The sequence below is a fragment of the Corylus avellana genome, chromosome ca8, assembly GCF_901000735.1.
Source record: "Corylus avellana chromosome ca8, CavTom2PMs-1.0".
Lineage (NCBI taxonomy): Eukaryota > Viridiplantae > Streptophyta > Magnoliopsida > Fagales > Betulaceae > Corylus > Corylus avellana.
Genome location: NC_081548.1, coordinates 20,015,103 through 20,030,287, shown reverse-complemented (window position 1 = coordinate 20,030,287; position 15,185 = coordinate 20,015,103). Strand labels below are relative to the sequence as shown.

The 15,185-nt window shown below is 37.5% G+C and overlaps 1 protein-coding gene and 1 non-coding gene across 2 annotated transcripts in view; both read right to left on the bottom strand.

The window, feature by feature from the left end:
• The window catches only part of LOC132191016 (ankyrin repeat-containing protein BDA1-like), a 4,106-nt gene extending 1,601 nt beyond the window's left edge, over positions 1 to 2,505 (bottom strand). Inside the window, exons 1-2 of the mRNA XM_059606035.1 lie at positions 1,909 to 2,505; positions 1,137 to 1,580 (exon numbers count right to left, since the gene is read on the bottom strand). Of these exons, the coding sequence (XP_059462018.1) occupies positions 1,137 to 1,580; positions 1,909 to 2,505 (1,041 nt within the window). The remainder of the gene's footprint in view (positions 1 to 1,136; positions 1,581 to 1,908) is intronic.
• A 10,716-nt stretch (positions 2,506 to 13,221) lies between these two features.
• On the bottom strand, positions 13,222 to 13,294 carry TRNAK-CUU (transfer RNA lysine (anticodon CUU)). Its single transcript has one exon. It is a non-coding gene; the product is annotated as a tRNA-Lys (tRNA).
• Between the last annotated feature and the right edge of the window lie 1,891 nt (positions 13,295 to 15,185).

Sequence of the window (15,185 nt, the reverse complement as noted above, 5' to 3'; positions counted from 1 at the left end):
CTTCTAATTCCTAGGTGGCAAAGGGCACATGGCCATTTGCAATTTTTTATTATTCAAGTTTTTTTTTATTTTTTTTATATAATTAAAATCATAATATAAAAAGATCAAAAAATAAAAAGGGGTGGCCGAAGACCGGCCTAGGCCCTTGGGGGTGGTCCTGCCAACCCCAAGGGCTAAAAATTTTTTTTTCTTAGATTTGGCCATTGGACCTTGGGGGTGGCCGAAAAATAACGAGACTAAGCCTACACTTGTTACATGTTAAGTGTAGGCTTAGTCTTTGTTTATGTGCTAATACCCCACTCGTTATATGTTACAGCGGTTTCATTATTGTCGTGGTCAATTAAAGGCCCGATGACCACACACTTGTTTAGGCCTATCTTTTTTTTTTTATTATTTAATGGAAATATGAGGATTTTATTGATTAAAGATCACAAGCATAAAACTCTTACGGCCCAAAGAATACAAATGCTCCATATTATTGTAGTGAGACAATATTGCAACTCAATGGTAGTTAATTTGTGCGCACGTTGCAAAAATTAAGAGTTTAGAAGGATATTATAAATTGCGTGATAGTTGATAGTCCAACACAGATAATGAATTTTCCTCAAAATTTTGTTTATGAGTTTGTACCTCACTTATTCTTCTACATAAATTAAAGTTGAATATTTAACGCAATCTCATGCTTTATCCATATCGTGACATTTCTTGTGTAGAATAAGTCATGTACGTACATTTATACTACAAAAAATCGGATGGTTTCTGACGTGGCAAACAGTAACCAAATTTTGCACGTCAGTAATTATTGACGTGCCACTAAATACATAGCTCAAAACATTTTTTCAACATAAAAAAAAAGCCCAGAAAACTCTTCCATGATTCCAAGTGATGACAGACAAGGCAATGTTAGACACAAGAAAGAAAGGGAAAAACAAACAATAATGAAGCCAATAAATTGAAAACGGAGCTATGATGGATACAGAGGTGCCAAAGGACAGAAAGAGGAGTTCCAAGGATACGATGAGCAAGAAACTAGGAAACCCAGGAGGGAGGACTAAGGCAATTAAGAGTAGTGGTATATAAAAGGTTAAAATATTAATAGGCATGAGTAGATTGAAAACGTGTCTGGCCATGGTTACTGTCCCCACCCGATGTGGGACTTGATTGACTTCATTAGTAGCGCTGGTGGCGGCTGTGATATTGAACTGATTATTTGTTCCAGGGATGGAGTTATCTTGCCAAAATCCTCCAGGGGGACTGATTACTGCTTGGTAGGCGATTGTTACAAGCAGTACAGAAACCACCAACAGCATATTGCGCATGTCGTTTGACATTTGCATTTTCACACGAAAGGAAAATATGAATAACTTCTCATTATTTGAGACAGGAGATCTGAAGTAATCTGCCCAAGAAAACTTAGGAAGAGATGAAGCACATTTTGCTCCGGCACGGCATAGCATATTCCTCATCTCTTGATTGTCCACTTGTGTTTGCCTATCCACCGCGATGTCCAGAGCAGTAAAACCCTCTGAATTCTTGGCGTTTACAACAATTCCGCTACAATCCAATAACCGCCTCACGACCTGTACAACTTAGAGGTGCAGAATTATTGATCCCATCACTGTAAAGTAGTCTACACTATTCAACCCCCTCCCAACACACCCAACCCCCCCCCCAAAAAAAAAAAAACCAAAATGAATATAGACAAAAATAAAAGCAAACGTAACAGATTAAAGAAAAAAGAACATAGAATGTCTCTACCAAATGCTTAATAAAATGAGTTGAAGATCATTTTTAGCATGTTCTTGAGATTGAATCTTACTGTTACTTCTTTGCATGTTTCAATATAGACCTCCATCATACAAAGTCTATTTTACTTCTTCAGTAGAAAACATAGCGGGGAGAACTTGCCTGGGCTTCATTTTTGGATGCTGCAATGTGAAGCACACTGTTACCATCCAAATCCAGCCATCCCAGTATCCTACCCTCCAACAATCTCGCACTTCTAAACCAGGCCCGCCGAAGCCATCCAAGCAGGAGCAGAAAAGCATCTAACATGTCGTTTTTCAGTGCAACGTGCAGAGCAGTCTCACTTTGACTTGTCACAACTTCAATAGACTTGGGGCAGACTCTTAGAATTTCAGCCAACAGAATGAGGTTTCCTGTTTGAGCTGCATAATGTAAAGGATTCATACCACCCCTTCCTTGCGTGCAGACAAGGTCCTTATGATTTTTAAGTAGCTCGAGCACCAATTGGATTTGGTTATAATGCATAGCAAGGAGCAAGGGGGTGAAGCCATTTGGATTAAGCTTCCTAGCAAATGATGGCTTTAACATCATCATCTCCATCGCAAACTCAGTCTTTCCTGCAGCTGCAGATACATGTAAAGGCGTCTCAACAAATGAAATTTCATCGATCTTGTTCAAAACTTCCGTGTCGATTTCAATCAACGAGTACAAGGCGTCAATGTTTCCTTGCTCGGCAGCTTCCCTCAAATTCTGATTCATTCTTAATTAGCTTGGCACTATGAGAGTTGTGGGATGAGGATAACCGGAGCCATCTAATTTAACATCCCTCGGAAGACCATACAGTTGGAAAATGACTTGATTTCTCAAGTCATAGCAATGTGATTGGTCTCTCTAGTTGGTGGCTGCACCGTTGGAAAATGACTTGATTTCTCAAGTCATAGTAATGTGATTAGTCTCTCTAGTTGGTGGCTGTCACCGTTGGAAAATGACTTGATTTCTCAAGTCATAGCAATGTGATTGGTCTCTCTAGTTGGTGGCTGTCACTTGATTTCTCAAGACTCAAGTCTTATGGTGGGCCCCAATTAGTTTTGGTTGCTGCTTTGTAGCTTTTCTCTGCAGCCACAAATATTGACTTTTCCTTGGTTTACTTCATGGTGAAATTTTGTTCTTCACTTCACCATGAAGCATTTAACCAACTCTTCTATATATATGGTCATTCGGTCATTTGAGTGAGCAGGGGAGAAAAAGGTGAAAGGGCTGTGAGAGCTGGGCAGTAGCTCAAAGAGGTGAGCTCCGTGGCCGTGGGTTATAGAGAAATAGAGAAAAAATCAGAGTGCAACTAAGAGAATTATTAAGAGATTAATCTCTCTTTTGTGTGTTTGTGAGTTTGGGTGTATTGGAACTTTTGGATTTAAGTAGTTTTGTTTGTTTGTATTAGATCGTCTTTGCCAGTAAATATAGGCTTGAGTAAATATAGGCTTGTTAAGTCGAACCACTTAAATCTTGGTATTTTATGTAACTGTTTGTTATTTTACTATTCTGCTATTTTTCTGCTTCCTTTTAGATATTAGAATTATTTTATCTCAACGCTCAACTGTCTAAACACAATTTGCTTGCACTATAGTCATGTCATGTGAACACCATTAATTGTTTAAACCTTCATGGGGACTTTAGACTTTGGTCATGTGAACGCCATTTTTAAAACACAACTTGCTTGCACCACAGTTTCTAATGGGGACATGGATCCTCTAGAGGGATCAAACAATGTTGGTATTTCAACTTTTTTGTGCTATCATACAATGACCAGAATCTCATGATTCTCTCTCACGCAAAGATATACATGGTTAGGTCTATGACCTGTGTTTACAGGATAAAGCTTAAAGATTACATTAAGCTCTCATTTTTCTGATGCTTCTATTTATAGGAGGACCATGTTGGATACAAATATAATTTTACTATAATTAAGTTAGTTAGATGAGTCTTTAATTACTCAACTGTAACTTTGTGATTGTCTTCAAGTGTAACTCAGTAATATTCTTAAACTGTAACTATTATTCTTGAACTTCATTATATATATATATTTCTCTCTTCACCACAAAAGTTAAAATTTTCAATAAGTATTGTATTATGAGCCATCTAATTTGGTTAATTTGACTTCTACTACGATGTTGTCGCCCAAAGTTTTAAAAAATATTGTATTATTAGCTAGGGGTGAAAAGACAGTTGTGGTTAATGGCTAAAATCGTTAACCGCAATTGCTTAGGCGGTTAGTAAATTTACTAACCGCAAAGCAATTAACCACATCCGGCATCCGCTAACTGCTTTTTTTGGGCCGGTTTTGAGAATTGGACTTTTTTTGGGCTCACTTTAAACCCCCCCCTTTTTGTTTTTGCCTTTTTAGGACCATTTTAGCATCAAAATTTGCTATATACAACAAATTAGGCCGAATTACTACAAAAGGAGCCCAAAAGTAATTAATAATAATAAAAAAAATCTCAAATATTAGATCACAAATTTACATTAGTTTACATTTACTTTACTTAAAAAATGTCATTCATTAGATTTAAGGGAAAAATATAAAAAAGCCCCATAAACTACCAGCCGTTTTCGATTTAGCCCCATAATGTTCCAAAAGAGATAAAGTAGCTCCTCAAACTACCAAACTATTGCATTTTGGCCACTCTGTTAGTCAAAACTGTTAGTTTGGACGGAAACTGCAAAACGACGTCGTTTTGTTACGGATAAGTTACTACAATGCCCTTTTATGAAAAAAAAAAAAAAAAATTGGAAAAAATATAAAAAAGCCCCCTCAAACTACCAGTTGTTTTCATTTTAGCCTTCTAATGTTTAGAAAGTGATAAAGTAACCCCCAAACTACCAAACAGTTGCAATTTGGCCACTCCATTAGTCATTTCCATCAAATATGATGAAAAATTTAAAATTATGTCGTTTTGGCAAGGGTAAGTTACCAAAATGCCATTTTTGGACAAAAAAAATCATATTAAAATAAGCAAGCTAAACGGCGCCGTTTTGCTTGAAATTAGGGTTTCCTTACACTTACCAAAACGGCGCCATCTTGGTAAGTGTTAGGAATTAAAAGAAAAAACCCTAGACCCCTCGCAGGTGACCCACGAAAAAACCCCCAACCCTCATTTTTCTCTCTCCCCAAAACCGTCGGCTACCACGTCGTTCTATCTCCAACAGCCTGTAAATCTTACCCATAACTCAATCTTTTTATTGTATTTCATGGTATAGTTGTCGGATTGGTGTTGTTTATCTACGAACGTGGTTTTTTTGTTTGATTTCTCCAATGGGTAAGAATTTTTCGCTGGCGCTTCGTAGCCACTGGATAGTGTGGCCGGCAGTGGTGGTAGGGGCAACCGGTTTTGAGAGAGAGAGAGAGAGGGGCGTTGCGTTTTTTTTACTTAAGGGAGAAGGTTACCGGAGATAGAACGACGTGGTGGCCGGCGATTTGGGGGAGAGAGATAAACTGGGGTTGGGGGTTTTTTTTGCGTGGGGTCTAAGGTTTTTTCTTTTAATTCCTAACATTTTCCAAAACAGCGCCGTTTTGGTAAGTGTAAAGAAACCCTAATTTCAAGCAAAATGGCGTTGTTTTGTGTGCTTGTTTTAATATGATTTTTTTTTCTAAAAGGATATTTAAGTAACTTACCCTTATCAAAACGACGTAATTTTGAATTTTCCATCATATTTGGCAGTAATGACTGACGGAGTTGCCAAATTGCAACTGTTTGGTAGTTGGGGGGCTACTTTATCACTTTCTGAACATTAGAGGGCTAAAATGAAAACGGCTGGTAGTTTGAGGGGCTTTTTTATATTTTTTCCAAAAAAATTTTTGGGGAAAAATATAAAAAAGCTCCCCAAACTACCAGCCGTTTTCGATTTAGCCTCCTGATGTTCCAAAAGTCATAAAGTAGCCCTCAAAACTACCAAACTGTTGTATTTTGGCCACTCCGTTAGTTAAAACGTCAGTCTGGACGGAAATTGCAAAACGACATCGTTTGGTTACGAATAAGTTACTAAAATGCCCTTGTATGTATTTTTTTTTTTAAAAGAAGGAGCAAAACGGTGCCGTTTTGCTCCAAAAAGGGTTCACTTACCCTAAGCAAACAACGCCGTTTTGCTTAGTGGTAAGGATTAATATTCTCTGTGTAGCCAGTCCCGTCTTCCTCATCCAGCCAATCGTCTCCTTCAAACATAAGAAACCTTCTTCTGGGACCTTGTGGACAGAAAGGTACTTCACACGACAGAGTGAATTGCAAGTAGGTTGGTGATGAAGTGGGAAAAGATGTGGGGTACTCCACTTGCAAATAAAATGCAAAAAAAAACTCTACAAGCTAATACACTAAATTCTTCTCTCCCACCTTCTCTTCTTCTCTCTTTTTCACCAAAAATTTGCAGCACTTCTCTTTCTCTTCTTCTTTCTTCTCTGGGTCACGCCGGCAGACCCACGGGTCTCCTTTCTCCAGCCGGCAGTCCTCTCCGGTGGATACCTTTAGGGTGATAAAATTCCCTAAGGGTTAATCTTCCCCTCTAGGTTTTAGTTTTGAATCCAAAAACAATTTTGAGGAATTAGAAACGAGTTTTGAGGCTAGGTTTTGCCGGATTTTGCTGGGTTTCGCTGGGTCTCGCCGGATTTCTGATTTGTTTGATTGTAATTTCTGATTGGATTGTTGATGTAGCTGATTGCAGAAATTTGTTTTTGTTGATTTTGTTGGGTCTCTCTTAGTTCGGCTTATTAGGGTTTGGAGTTTGGGAAGAAGAGGGGATTTGGAGTTTGGGATTTGTTTTTCTGGTTTGTTGATTTTTTCTGTTTTGTTTTTTCTTGTTTTTTCGCTGGCCCTTTTTTCTGGTTTTTTTAGGATGAAGGGAAGAGGGTTTGGGAGAAAGAAAAGAGGGTTTGGGAAAAAGAAAGCTGGCCGGCGATGCTGATTTTTTGGGGCTGAAAAGCTGGTTTTCGCTAGCCGGCGATGCTGACCGATTGTATGCTCTCCTGTGTCGGTGGGGGTGGGTTCGCTAGCGCGGGTTTGTTTTTTGGATTGCTGTTTTGATTTTATTTTGTCAGTATTAATCCTTACCACTAAGCAAAACGGCACCGTTTTGCTTAGGTGGTGAACCCTTTTTGGAGCAAAACGGCACCGTTTTGCTCCTCCTTAAAAAAAAAAAAAAAAAAAAAAAACATACAAGGGCATTTTAGTAACTTACCCGTAACCAAACGACGTCCTTTTGCAGTTTCCGTCCAGACTGACGGTTTTGACTAACGGAGTGGCCAAAATGCAACAATTTGGTAGTTTGGAGGGCTACTTTATGACTTTTGAAACATCAAGGGGCTAAATCGAAAACGGCCGGTAGTTTGGGAGTTTGGGGGGCTTTTTTATATTTTTTCATTTTTTTTTCTTAAAAGGGCATTGTAGTAACTTACCTGTAACAAAACGACGTCGTTTTGCAGTTTCCGTCCAAACTGATGGTTTGGACTAACAGAGTGGCCAAAATGCAATAGTTTGGTAGTTTGGGGGGCTACTTTATCACTTTTGAAACATTAGGGGGCTAAATCGAAAACAACTGATAGTTTGAGAGGTTTTTTTTTTTTTTTTTATATATTTTTCCCTAGATTTAAAATGAGTTTGGCCCTCGAGAGTGGCCCATCCACCCCCAAGGGCCATGGGGGGTGGCTTCGGCCACCGCCAACTGGCCATTGAGGGTGGCCGTACCACCCCCATGGGCCATGAGGTGGCCACCCCCAATGGCCTAGAAGCCACCCCAGACTGGCAGTCGGCCACCCTCAAGCTAAACTAGGCGGTCGGCAACCTTTTTTTCTTTTTTTATTAATCTTTTTATATTTTGATTTTAATTTTACAATTAAATAATAAAAATTTACAAATGGCCATGTGCCCTTTTCCACCTTGGAATTAGATGGGCCAAATGTAGGAAATTTATTGCGTTGTAGCATAGGCACACGCCCATCGTGACGAGTTATTCTCCTCGTCAACCTCGTTCCCGCCCCCCATCCGTCCCAGCTGACGTGGCCCCCTTCAAAAAACAATTCCCAAATCTTTTTCCCCCCAATATTCTCCTCCCTCTCCTCCCTTCATCACACTCCCCCGCTTCCGACGAGCCACCAGCGCCAACGAGCCGAGCCATCAAAAGACGAATCATCACTCTCGACCACCGTGCGACGCTGCCTCCACCACAATCTTGGTAAAAATTTCACACCGTTCTCTCTCAGCCAACCTCTCTTTCAATTTTGTTAATTGTTGATAATGGCTCAAATTGTCAACTAGTGTGAAAATAATTGCTGAAAAATATCAATATTCAAGTTGGTGGGTTCAAGTCATATTTATCTATAAGAGGATAAGGTTAGTTTTAAAAGGAGTGAAAGAACAACTTGGAATTGGATTTTTTGGAGATAACGTGTGTGGATAAACATGTGGGCTGCAATGCTTATCTTCATCATGGAAAATACTTTGTATTCATGATAGTTTCGTTTTCCCAGCAGCAATTAGACTAGAATTGTTTCTTCTCTTTTTTCCGTGATTAAGCCTCTATAAAAGGACATGCAATCCTTGGTTAAGGGGATCCGGAAAATCCAAATTGGTGAGAGTACTTTGTGGCATTTACAAAGTGTAGAGAGTTTTTCTTTACTGGGTATTTGAGAGGGACAATTGAGTGGGATGTACAAGGAGTTAAAGGCTTGGGTTTGGGATATTAAACTTGAGCGGTTCGGGCTTGTACCATTGTACTCAATATTTTTCAATAGTAAAGAAAGAGACCGGATCACGCCCATGGACGTAGGCATATTGCCGAACCACGTAAACTCTTTGTGTACATGAGTGATTGGTGTGTGTTCTCTTGTGTTTTCTTTCCAAACTTGTCTTTCGCATAAAGGGCTGGTGGAAAATTGGTTGCCAATTAATTATCAATTTTTTCAACAATTGGTATCAGAGTTTGGTTGCGGATTTCTACTCGTTAAGAAGAAATGTAGTCTTTGAAGTTTGGGATTGAAAGGTTCGATGGGAGAATGAAGTTTGGCTTGTGGCAAATACAAGTCAAGGGCATCCAATCTGGGCTACACAAAACATTGAGAGGAGTGGGTTTGACAGATTGCTCCAAAAATGCTAATACTGTTTCTCTCGTTACAGCGAGAGATGCTGATGTTCTTTGATAAGGGTATGTACATCATCTGGCATGATCGCTAAAAATGTCAGGATAATGGATGTGTTCTATCTGCAGGTTCACATTTGCATACGAGACATTGGTTTGGTTTTTGATGTCAGGCATGTGGTGGAAAAGGGTGTCGATGGCTGACGAACTTCCGGGGAACCAAACATGGAAGTTGCACCATATTTTTCAACAGGATTTTTTCGACATGTGCCAAAAATGAAAATTCTTGGAATGGTTTAATTCTAAGTGCATGTGCTCTTTATGGTGGAGCATGATAATTCTTGTAGAATTATTATTGTTGGTGTAGACAGTGTTTTGTACGACATCCCAAGGCGTGGGGATGGGCATCGGTCAAGATGCGGACCTGAGGTCTCAGGTGGTGGTTGCCAAATTTTTGCCAAGGTGGAGATTGTTGATAATGGCTCAAATTGTCAACTAATGTGAAGATAATTGCTGAAAAATATCAATATTCAAGTTGGTGGGTTCAAGTCATATTTATCTATAAGAGGATAAGGTTAGTTTTAAAAGGAGTCCAAGAACAACTTGGAATTGGATTTTTTGGAGATAACGTGTGTGGATAAACATGTGGGCTGCAATGCTTATCTTCATCATGGAAAAGATTTTGTATTCATGATGGTTTCGTTTTTCTAGCAGCAATTAGACTAGAATTGTTTCTCCTCTTTTTTCCGTGATTAAGCCTCTATAAAAGGACATGCAATCCTTGGTTAAGGGGGATCCGAAAAATCCAAATTGGTGAGAGCACTTTGTAGCATTTACAAAGTGTAGAGAGTTTTTCTTTACTGGGTATTTGAGAGGAATAATTGAGTAGGGTGTACAAGGGGTTAAGGGCTTGGGTTTGAGATATTAAACTTAAGCGGTTCAGGCTTATATCATTGTACTCAATATTTCTCAATAGTAAGGAAGGAGACCGGATCACGCCCCGTGGACGTAGGCATATTGCCGAACCACGTAAACTCTTTGTGTACGTGAGTGATTGGTGTGTGTTCTCTTGTGTTTTCTTTCCAAACTTGTCTTTCGCATGAAGGGCTGATAGAAAATTGGTTACCAATTAATTATCAATTTTCCCAACATTAATAAACCCTAATTTTGGAATGTTAGACAATATTTGGGAATTTTGCTTGCAGGTTAGTGAAGAAACCCTAACTTGGGTGTGTGTGTGTTTGTGACCACCACCGACGATCCGAGCCATCAAAAGAGGTAAGCTTCTCTCTCTATTTTTTGATTTTTTCTTTTGATTTCCTCACATTTTTCTTTCCCTACTAGTCACGAACAGCCATTGGCTTGACCTCTTTCGGTTTTTTTTTTTTTTGGGTTACCATTAATTTTTATGTCTTCCTTGACATACCCATTAGCTATTTGTACGATAATCGTTTTTGGTTAGTTGATTTGAGGAAGAAAAGATTGAGAGCCCGTGTGGGAGTGCAATTTCAATAAGTGGGATTTTAAAAATTGCGTTTTTTAAATCAGTAAGACTTTTGGTAAAACATATTAAAAAGTATTTTTTTATCAATTGAGTGGTTGGATAACATTAGTATATAATTGCAGTTTCATAGCCAAATAGGTAAATATTGCCCAAAATATTTTTTTAAGCGAAATCGTGATTTTGGTTTAAATTCGCACTTTTTCAAATAAGCACCCTCTAGTCAGCTTATATTTTTTTACGATTTTAAAATTTGCGTTTTTAAAATCGCAATTCCAAACACTCCAAAATTGCGATTTGGTTTAAAAACGTAGATTATTTTTTAAAAAATACACTCCCAAACGGACCCTGAAATTCCCTTTGTATTGTGAATTTCTTTTCCATTTTTGGTGTGAGATAAGTTGCTGTTCTCAGTTTTAGAATAAAGTTGCTGATACGGGTTTGGCATTATCAGAAGGTGAATAAGGGGAATGTAGCATTAACTTACCAACCACATTTTCTGTGGTGACAGCTAGTGGTGCAATCTTGCTGTGAGATACATATTAGTGAATACAAAAATTATTGAGTGTTTCAGTTTTTTTGTTACACGTTTTGGCTGTGACAGAGCAACAGCCCTAGGCAATCAAAGATGATCATTCCAGTTCGTTGTTTTACCTGCGGCAAGGTATTGTCTTTACTCCAAAACTACTTCAATGTAATTGCAAAATAAAACCTAAGTTTGTTGCTCAGAAAACTCGTTAACTTCGCTAATCCTCAACAATGGCTCATAAACGTGAAATTTGCTGTGTTCTTTAGGTGATTGGAAACAAGTGGGACACATATCTTGACCTTCTCCAATCAGATTATTCTGAAGGGTGAGAACCCCTTGTACTTATGTAGGTTTTGTGGATTTGTTCGTATTATACACTTGGTCTCAGCTCCAATTGGGAAAGAGACCTCATTATTGATTGACTTGTCATCTATGCACACACATTGTGTCATTTAAACTATGAAAAAGACCACCATTGTACAACTTGCTGTACGCCATTATTAGCTTCAATACCCCACTTTGTTAAGTTTCGAACTAAGATCTTGATATAAGATGTTAAGACTTTCCTCAATTGCTCACTCTTGTGTCTACTATCTGGTGTGGGATTTAGCCATTCGCACCCACACTTGTATACTCTAATAAATTCGGTGATGTGTATCTACAAGTGTACCATACATCAATGGTTGTGGGTGATTGTTGTGCCAATTTGTTAATGTGACATTATGATCAATGTTGGCTAAGTTTCAGAGGTAATTTAATCCTGCACACATATGACCGCATTTGCGTGTGGACATCCTTGTTACCTAGTATTAGTTTTGAGTGTTAAAATGTGAATATTCTTGATGGTACTGATTTCTGATTACTTGGTTCGCAGAGACGCTCTTGATGCACTGGGGTTGGTTCGTTATTGCTGTAGGCGAATGCTCATGACTCATGTTGATCTCATTGAAAAGCTTCTGAATTACAATAGTAATCTCTCTCTCTCTCTCTCTCGCTCTTTCTCTGTCTCTCTCAACAGTTCAGTTTATGAGGATGCTTATGGCTCTACTGTTACTGACATTTGCACTTTTTTGCAGCTTTGGAGAGGACTGACAACACTTGATTAAAGGTGTTACAAGTGAACAGAAGCTGGTGTTACTGAAAGCCATGTGCTTTTTTTGTCTGTGTTTTATGGAATTTATGGAATGCACTGGAGAAAATTATGTTCTTGCTTTAGTTAGCATCATGAATGTTCTTGATAGGTATGAGTTATGAACCTATCTCACTAGATTAAATTATGTTTGTTGCCTGATATGGTTATGCTTCTTGATAAGTAGTTGAATGATTAATGCTATACACCAATATTTTATTTTATTTTGCTTTGCTCATGTGACACTGTCAATCCGCTATTATTTAAAGCTTTAAGACCTGATTCATAGTAGCACACCAACAAAGTGGAATAAAAATATGGTATATAACATTTTTCGTAATTGAATAAAAGTATGATAAGTGGTATATAAAATTTCTTGAAAATATTTTGATAAGAAATATTTGGATTGCTAAGGTGCAAATGAAAGGCATTTTGTTTTATATTCTTTGTGGAATTGACGTCGAATAGAGATCATATAAGAACAAAAGTAGTTTAGATGTTGTTCTCCGACCAGCAATGTAGTCAATTCTTTATGTTTGGATGATGTTCAGTTCTGTTGTCGGCTTAGTCTTTGTTTATGTGCTAATCCTCAGCCATAGCAGCCTAACCACTTGATGTTAATAGAATTAACTCAGGATCATCCTCAGCGAGTTGTGCCTCCTCCACCAACATTGTTAATTTTTGTTCAAGTAAAGCAAGTGTTTTCAGTTGATTACAATAGTTTAATAACTAAACATCAGTTAATCTCAAAATCAACTAATGATTAAATTAAAAGAATAGGGACGGGGTCTGACTTTGTATTAATGATGGGCCAAGGATGTTATGTCGGTAGGAGGATAAACGTAGACATTCTATGAACCACCTAAATGGGTCAAATTTAATTAAACAAATATACAGTTTTCATCCTCTTAGTCTTGGATAACTGCAGTAAAAACACAACCCAAGTGAAAGTGGAGCCTACTGCAATGAGTGGTCTCTAAAAAAATGCAAACTAATTTTTTTTTTTTATCGGGATGAAATCCAAATAAAAATGTGTTTCTAAGCAATTACTCTTTATGTAATCAGATTCACAAATCAAAAAAGTTGTGGCTTGTTTTTCTGCTAACCACCAAGAAGTAGTTTTTATTAGTAGATTCATTTTGTCCCATTAAGAAGTGGACGTGGTAAAAATGAGCGAGATTACAAAAAGGCCACAAACGCCCACCGTGGGGCTCGAACCCACGACCACAAGGTTAAGAGCCTTGCGCTCTACCAACTGAGCTAGACGGGCTGTTGACTTAGTAGGCCGAAATTGTTATTGAATACTAAATTTAATAATAATTTCAATTGTATTTAACATATTGAAATACGAATATTAGAGCATTTTCAGCAATAGAGTAATACTATTGTCACCCTCCCATCCCCCAATTCCATGTGGCGTGGATCACTCCCAGCAATAATCAAAAAGTACTCTCCTTTATTTTACTTATTCTTTTTACAGACTTACGGTAGTATCAACTGTATTTTAACTAGCCTCTAACTAATTTATTGGAGGTAAAAAATTGGACAATATTAGCTAAATTTAGCTAATGTAGACAATTTATCTAATTTACTGAAGATGCTCTTAAGGATGAATAGTTGTTTTGTAATTTGAATAGATATTAAAGGATAAACATATTATTTAATATTTAATTGCAATAGATTTAACTAATAATTTTTAACCAAGGGTTTGATTTGTCACATATGTAAAGTGTAAGAATTAAATTAGAGAAAATCTTTTATCAGGACCATCCTTATAACACCACTTTTACAGCCTCAAATTAATAACCGATACATAAGCAAAAACATAAAAAGTGCACAAAAATAAGTTGGACAAAAATACACTAAATTTTAGGGTTAAAATCCCTAAATGATTAACCTTCCACCTCTAGGTTTTAGTTTTAAATCAAAAAAATGAGTTTTAAGGCATTAGAAACGAGTTTTGAGGCATTAGAAATGAGTTTTGAGGCAAGTCACGATAGGCGGGGTTTAAGGCATTCACCGCCAGCCATCCGCGAGACCCACGGAGGCTACCTTTTTTTTTATTTTTATTTTCCTCTGATTTAGTGTGATTGTTCTCGCTTTTATTTTTTGCATCTTTCTTAAATTGATAATGTGTCGCATAATAATTGGAGACTGCAAAAGAGGTGTTATCAAAATAAACCTGATGGTAGGGGCTTTCATTAAATTAACACTCATGTGGCCATGTGAAAGTGAAAGGATGATATTTGTTATTTTATATAACAGTATGTACAAAAAATTATATTAATATTATCATCAATATCAAATCTTAAAATATATATATATATATATATATATATATATATATTATATTAATATTATCATCAATATCAAATCTTAAAATATATATATATATATTAAAAAAATTAAATAGATAGGATTAGATAATCTATATTCTATGGCAATTTAAAAATGAAATTTAAAATTCATTTAAAACCTGACGCTTTTCTTATCCAATTATTTAACAAAATGGGGTATCTAGTGTCTAGCATATTGCCAACGCCCAATACGTCCACACCGGCACTGGGCCGACAGGCGCCATTCGGAAAGGCTCTTTTAAATAAAAATAAAAAATAAAAAAATCCGGTGAACATCCAGAAAGGAAGGACAAATTCGGGCAAATGGTAGAACATGTTCCCCTCTTCGAAACAAAATTTGTCAGAAAACTGAATCTCAAAGCAGAAAACTAGCAAACACGCGCAGCTATGGCGGGAGCTATGAGCAACCTCTCATCGGTTTTCCTTCCGAGACAACTCGGTAACTCGAGGCGTTATTTCTTCAAATCCTCTGCCTCACGAGTCTTGGAAAAACGCATTTTCGCCACACAAGTTCGAGCTTCTTCTTCTTCTTCAACTGTCATTGTGGAAACCAAGTCGCCAGCGGTAACTAATGCTTTTCGCTTTTCCTTTTCCCGTTGTTGTCATATTCTTGAAATTGAATGCCTCAGAGATTTCCTAGAAACAGGAAATTCCTCCTACCTCTCTCTAAAAGTTACTTGTGTTCCTTAGCATATGCTAAGGAGAAGCTGCATATATTTCTGCTTTTTTTCGATAGCATTAGTAGAAAAATATGTATTAATACATTTTACTTTTAGTGACCGGGTTAAAGGAAAATTTGTCCAT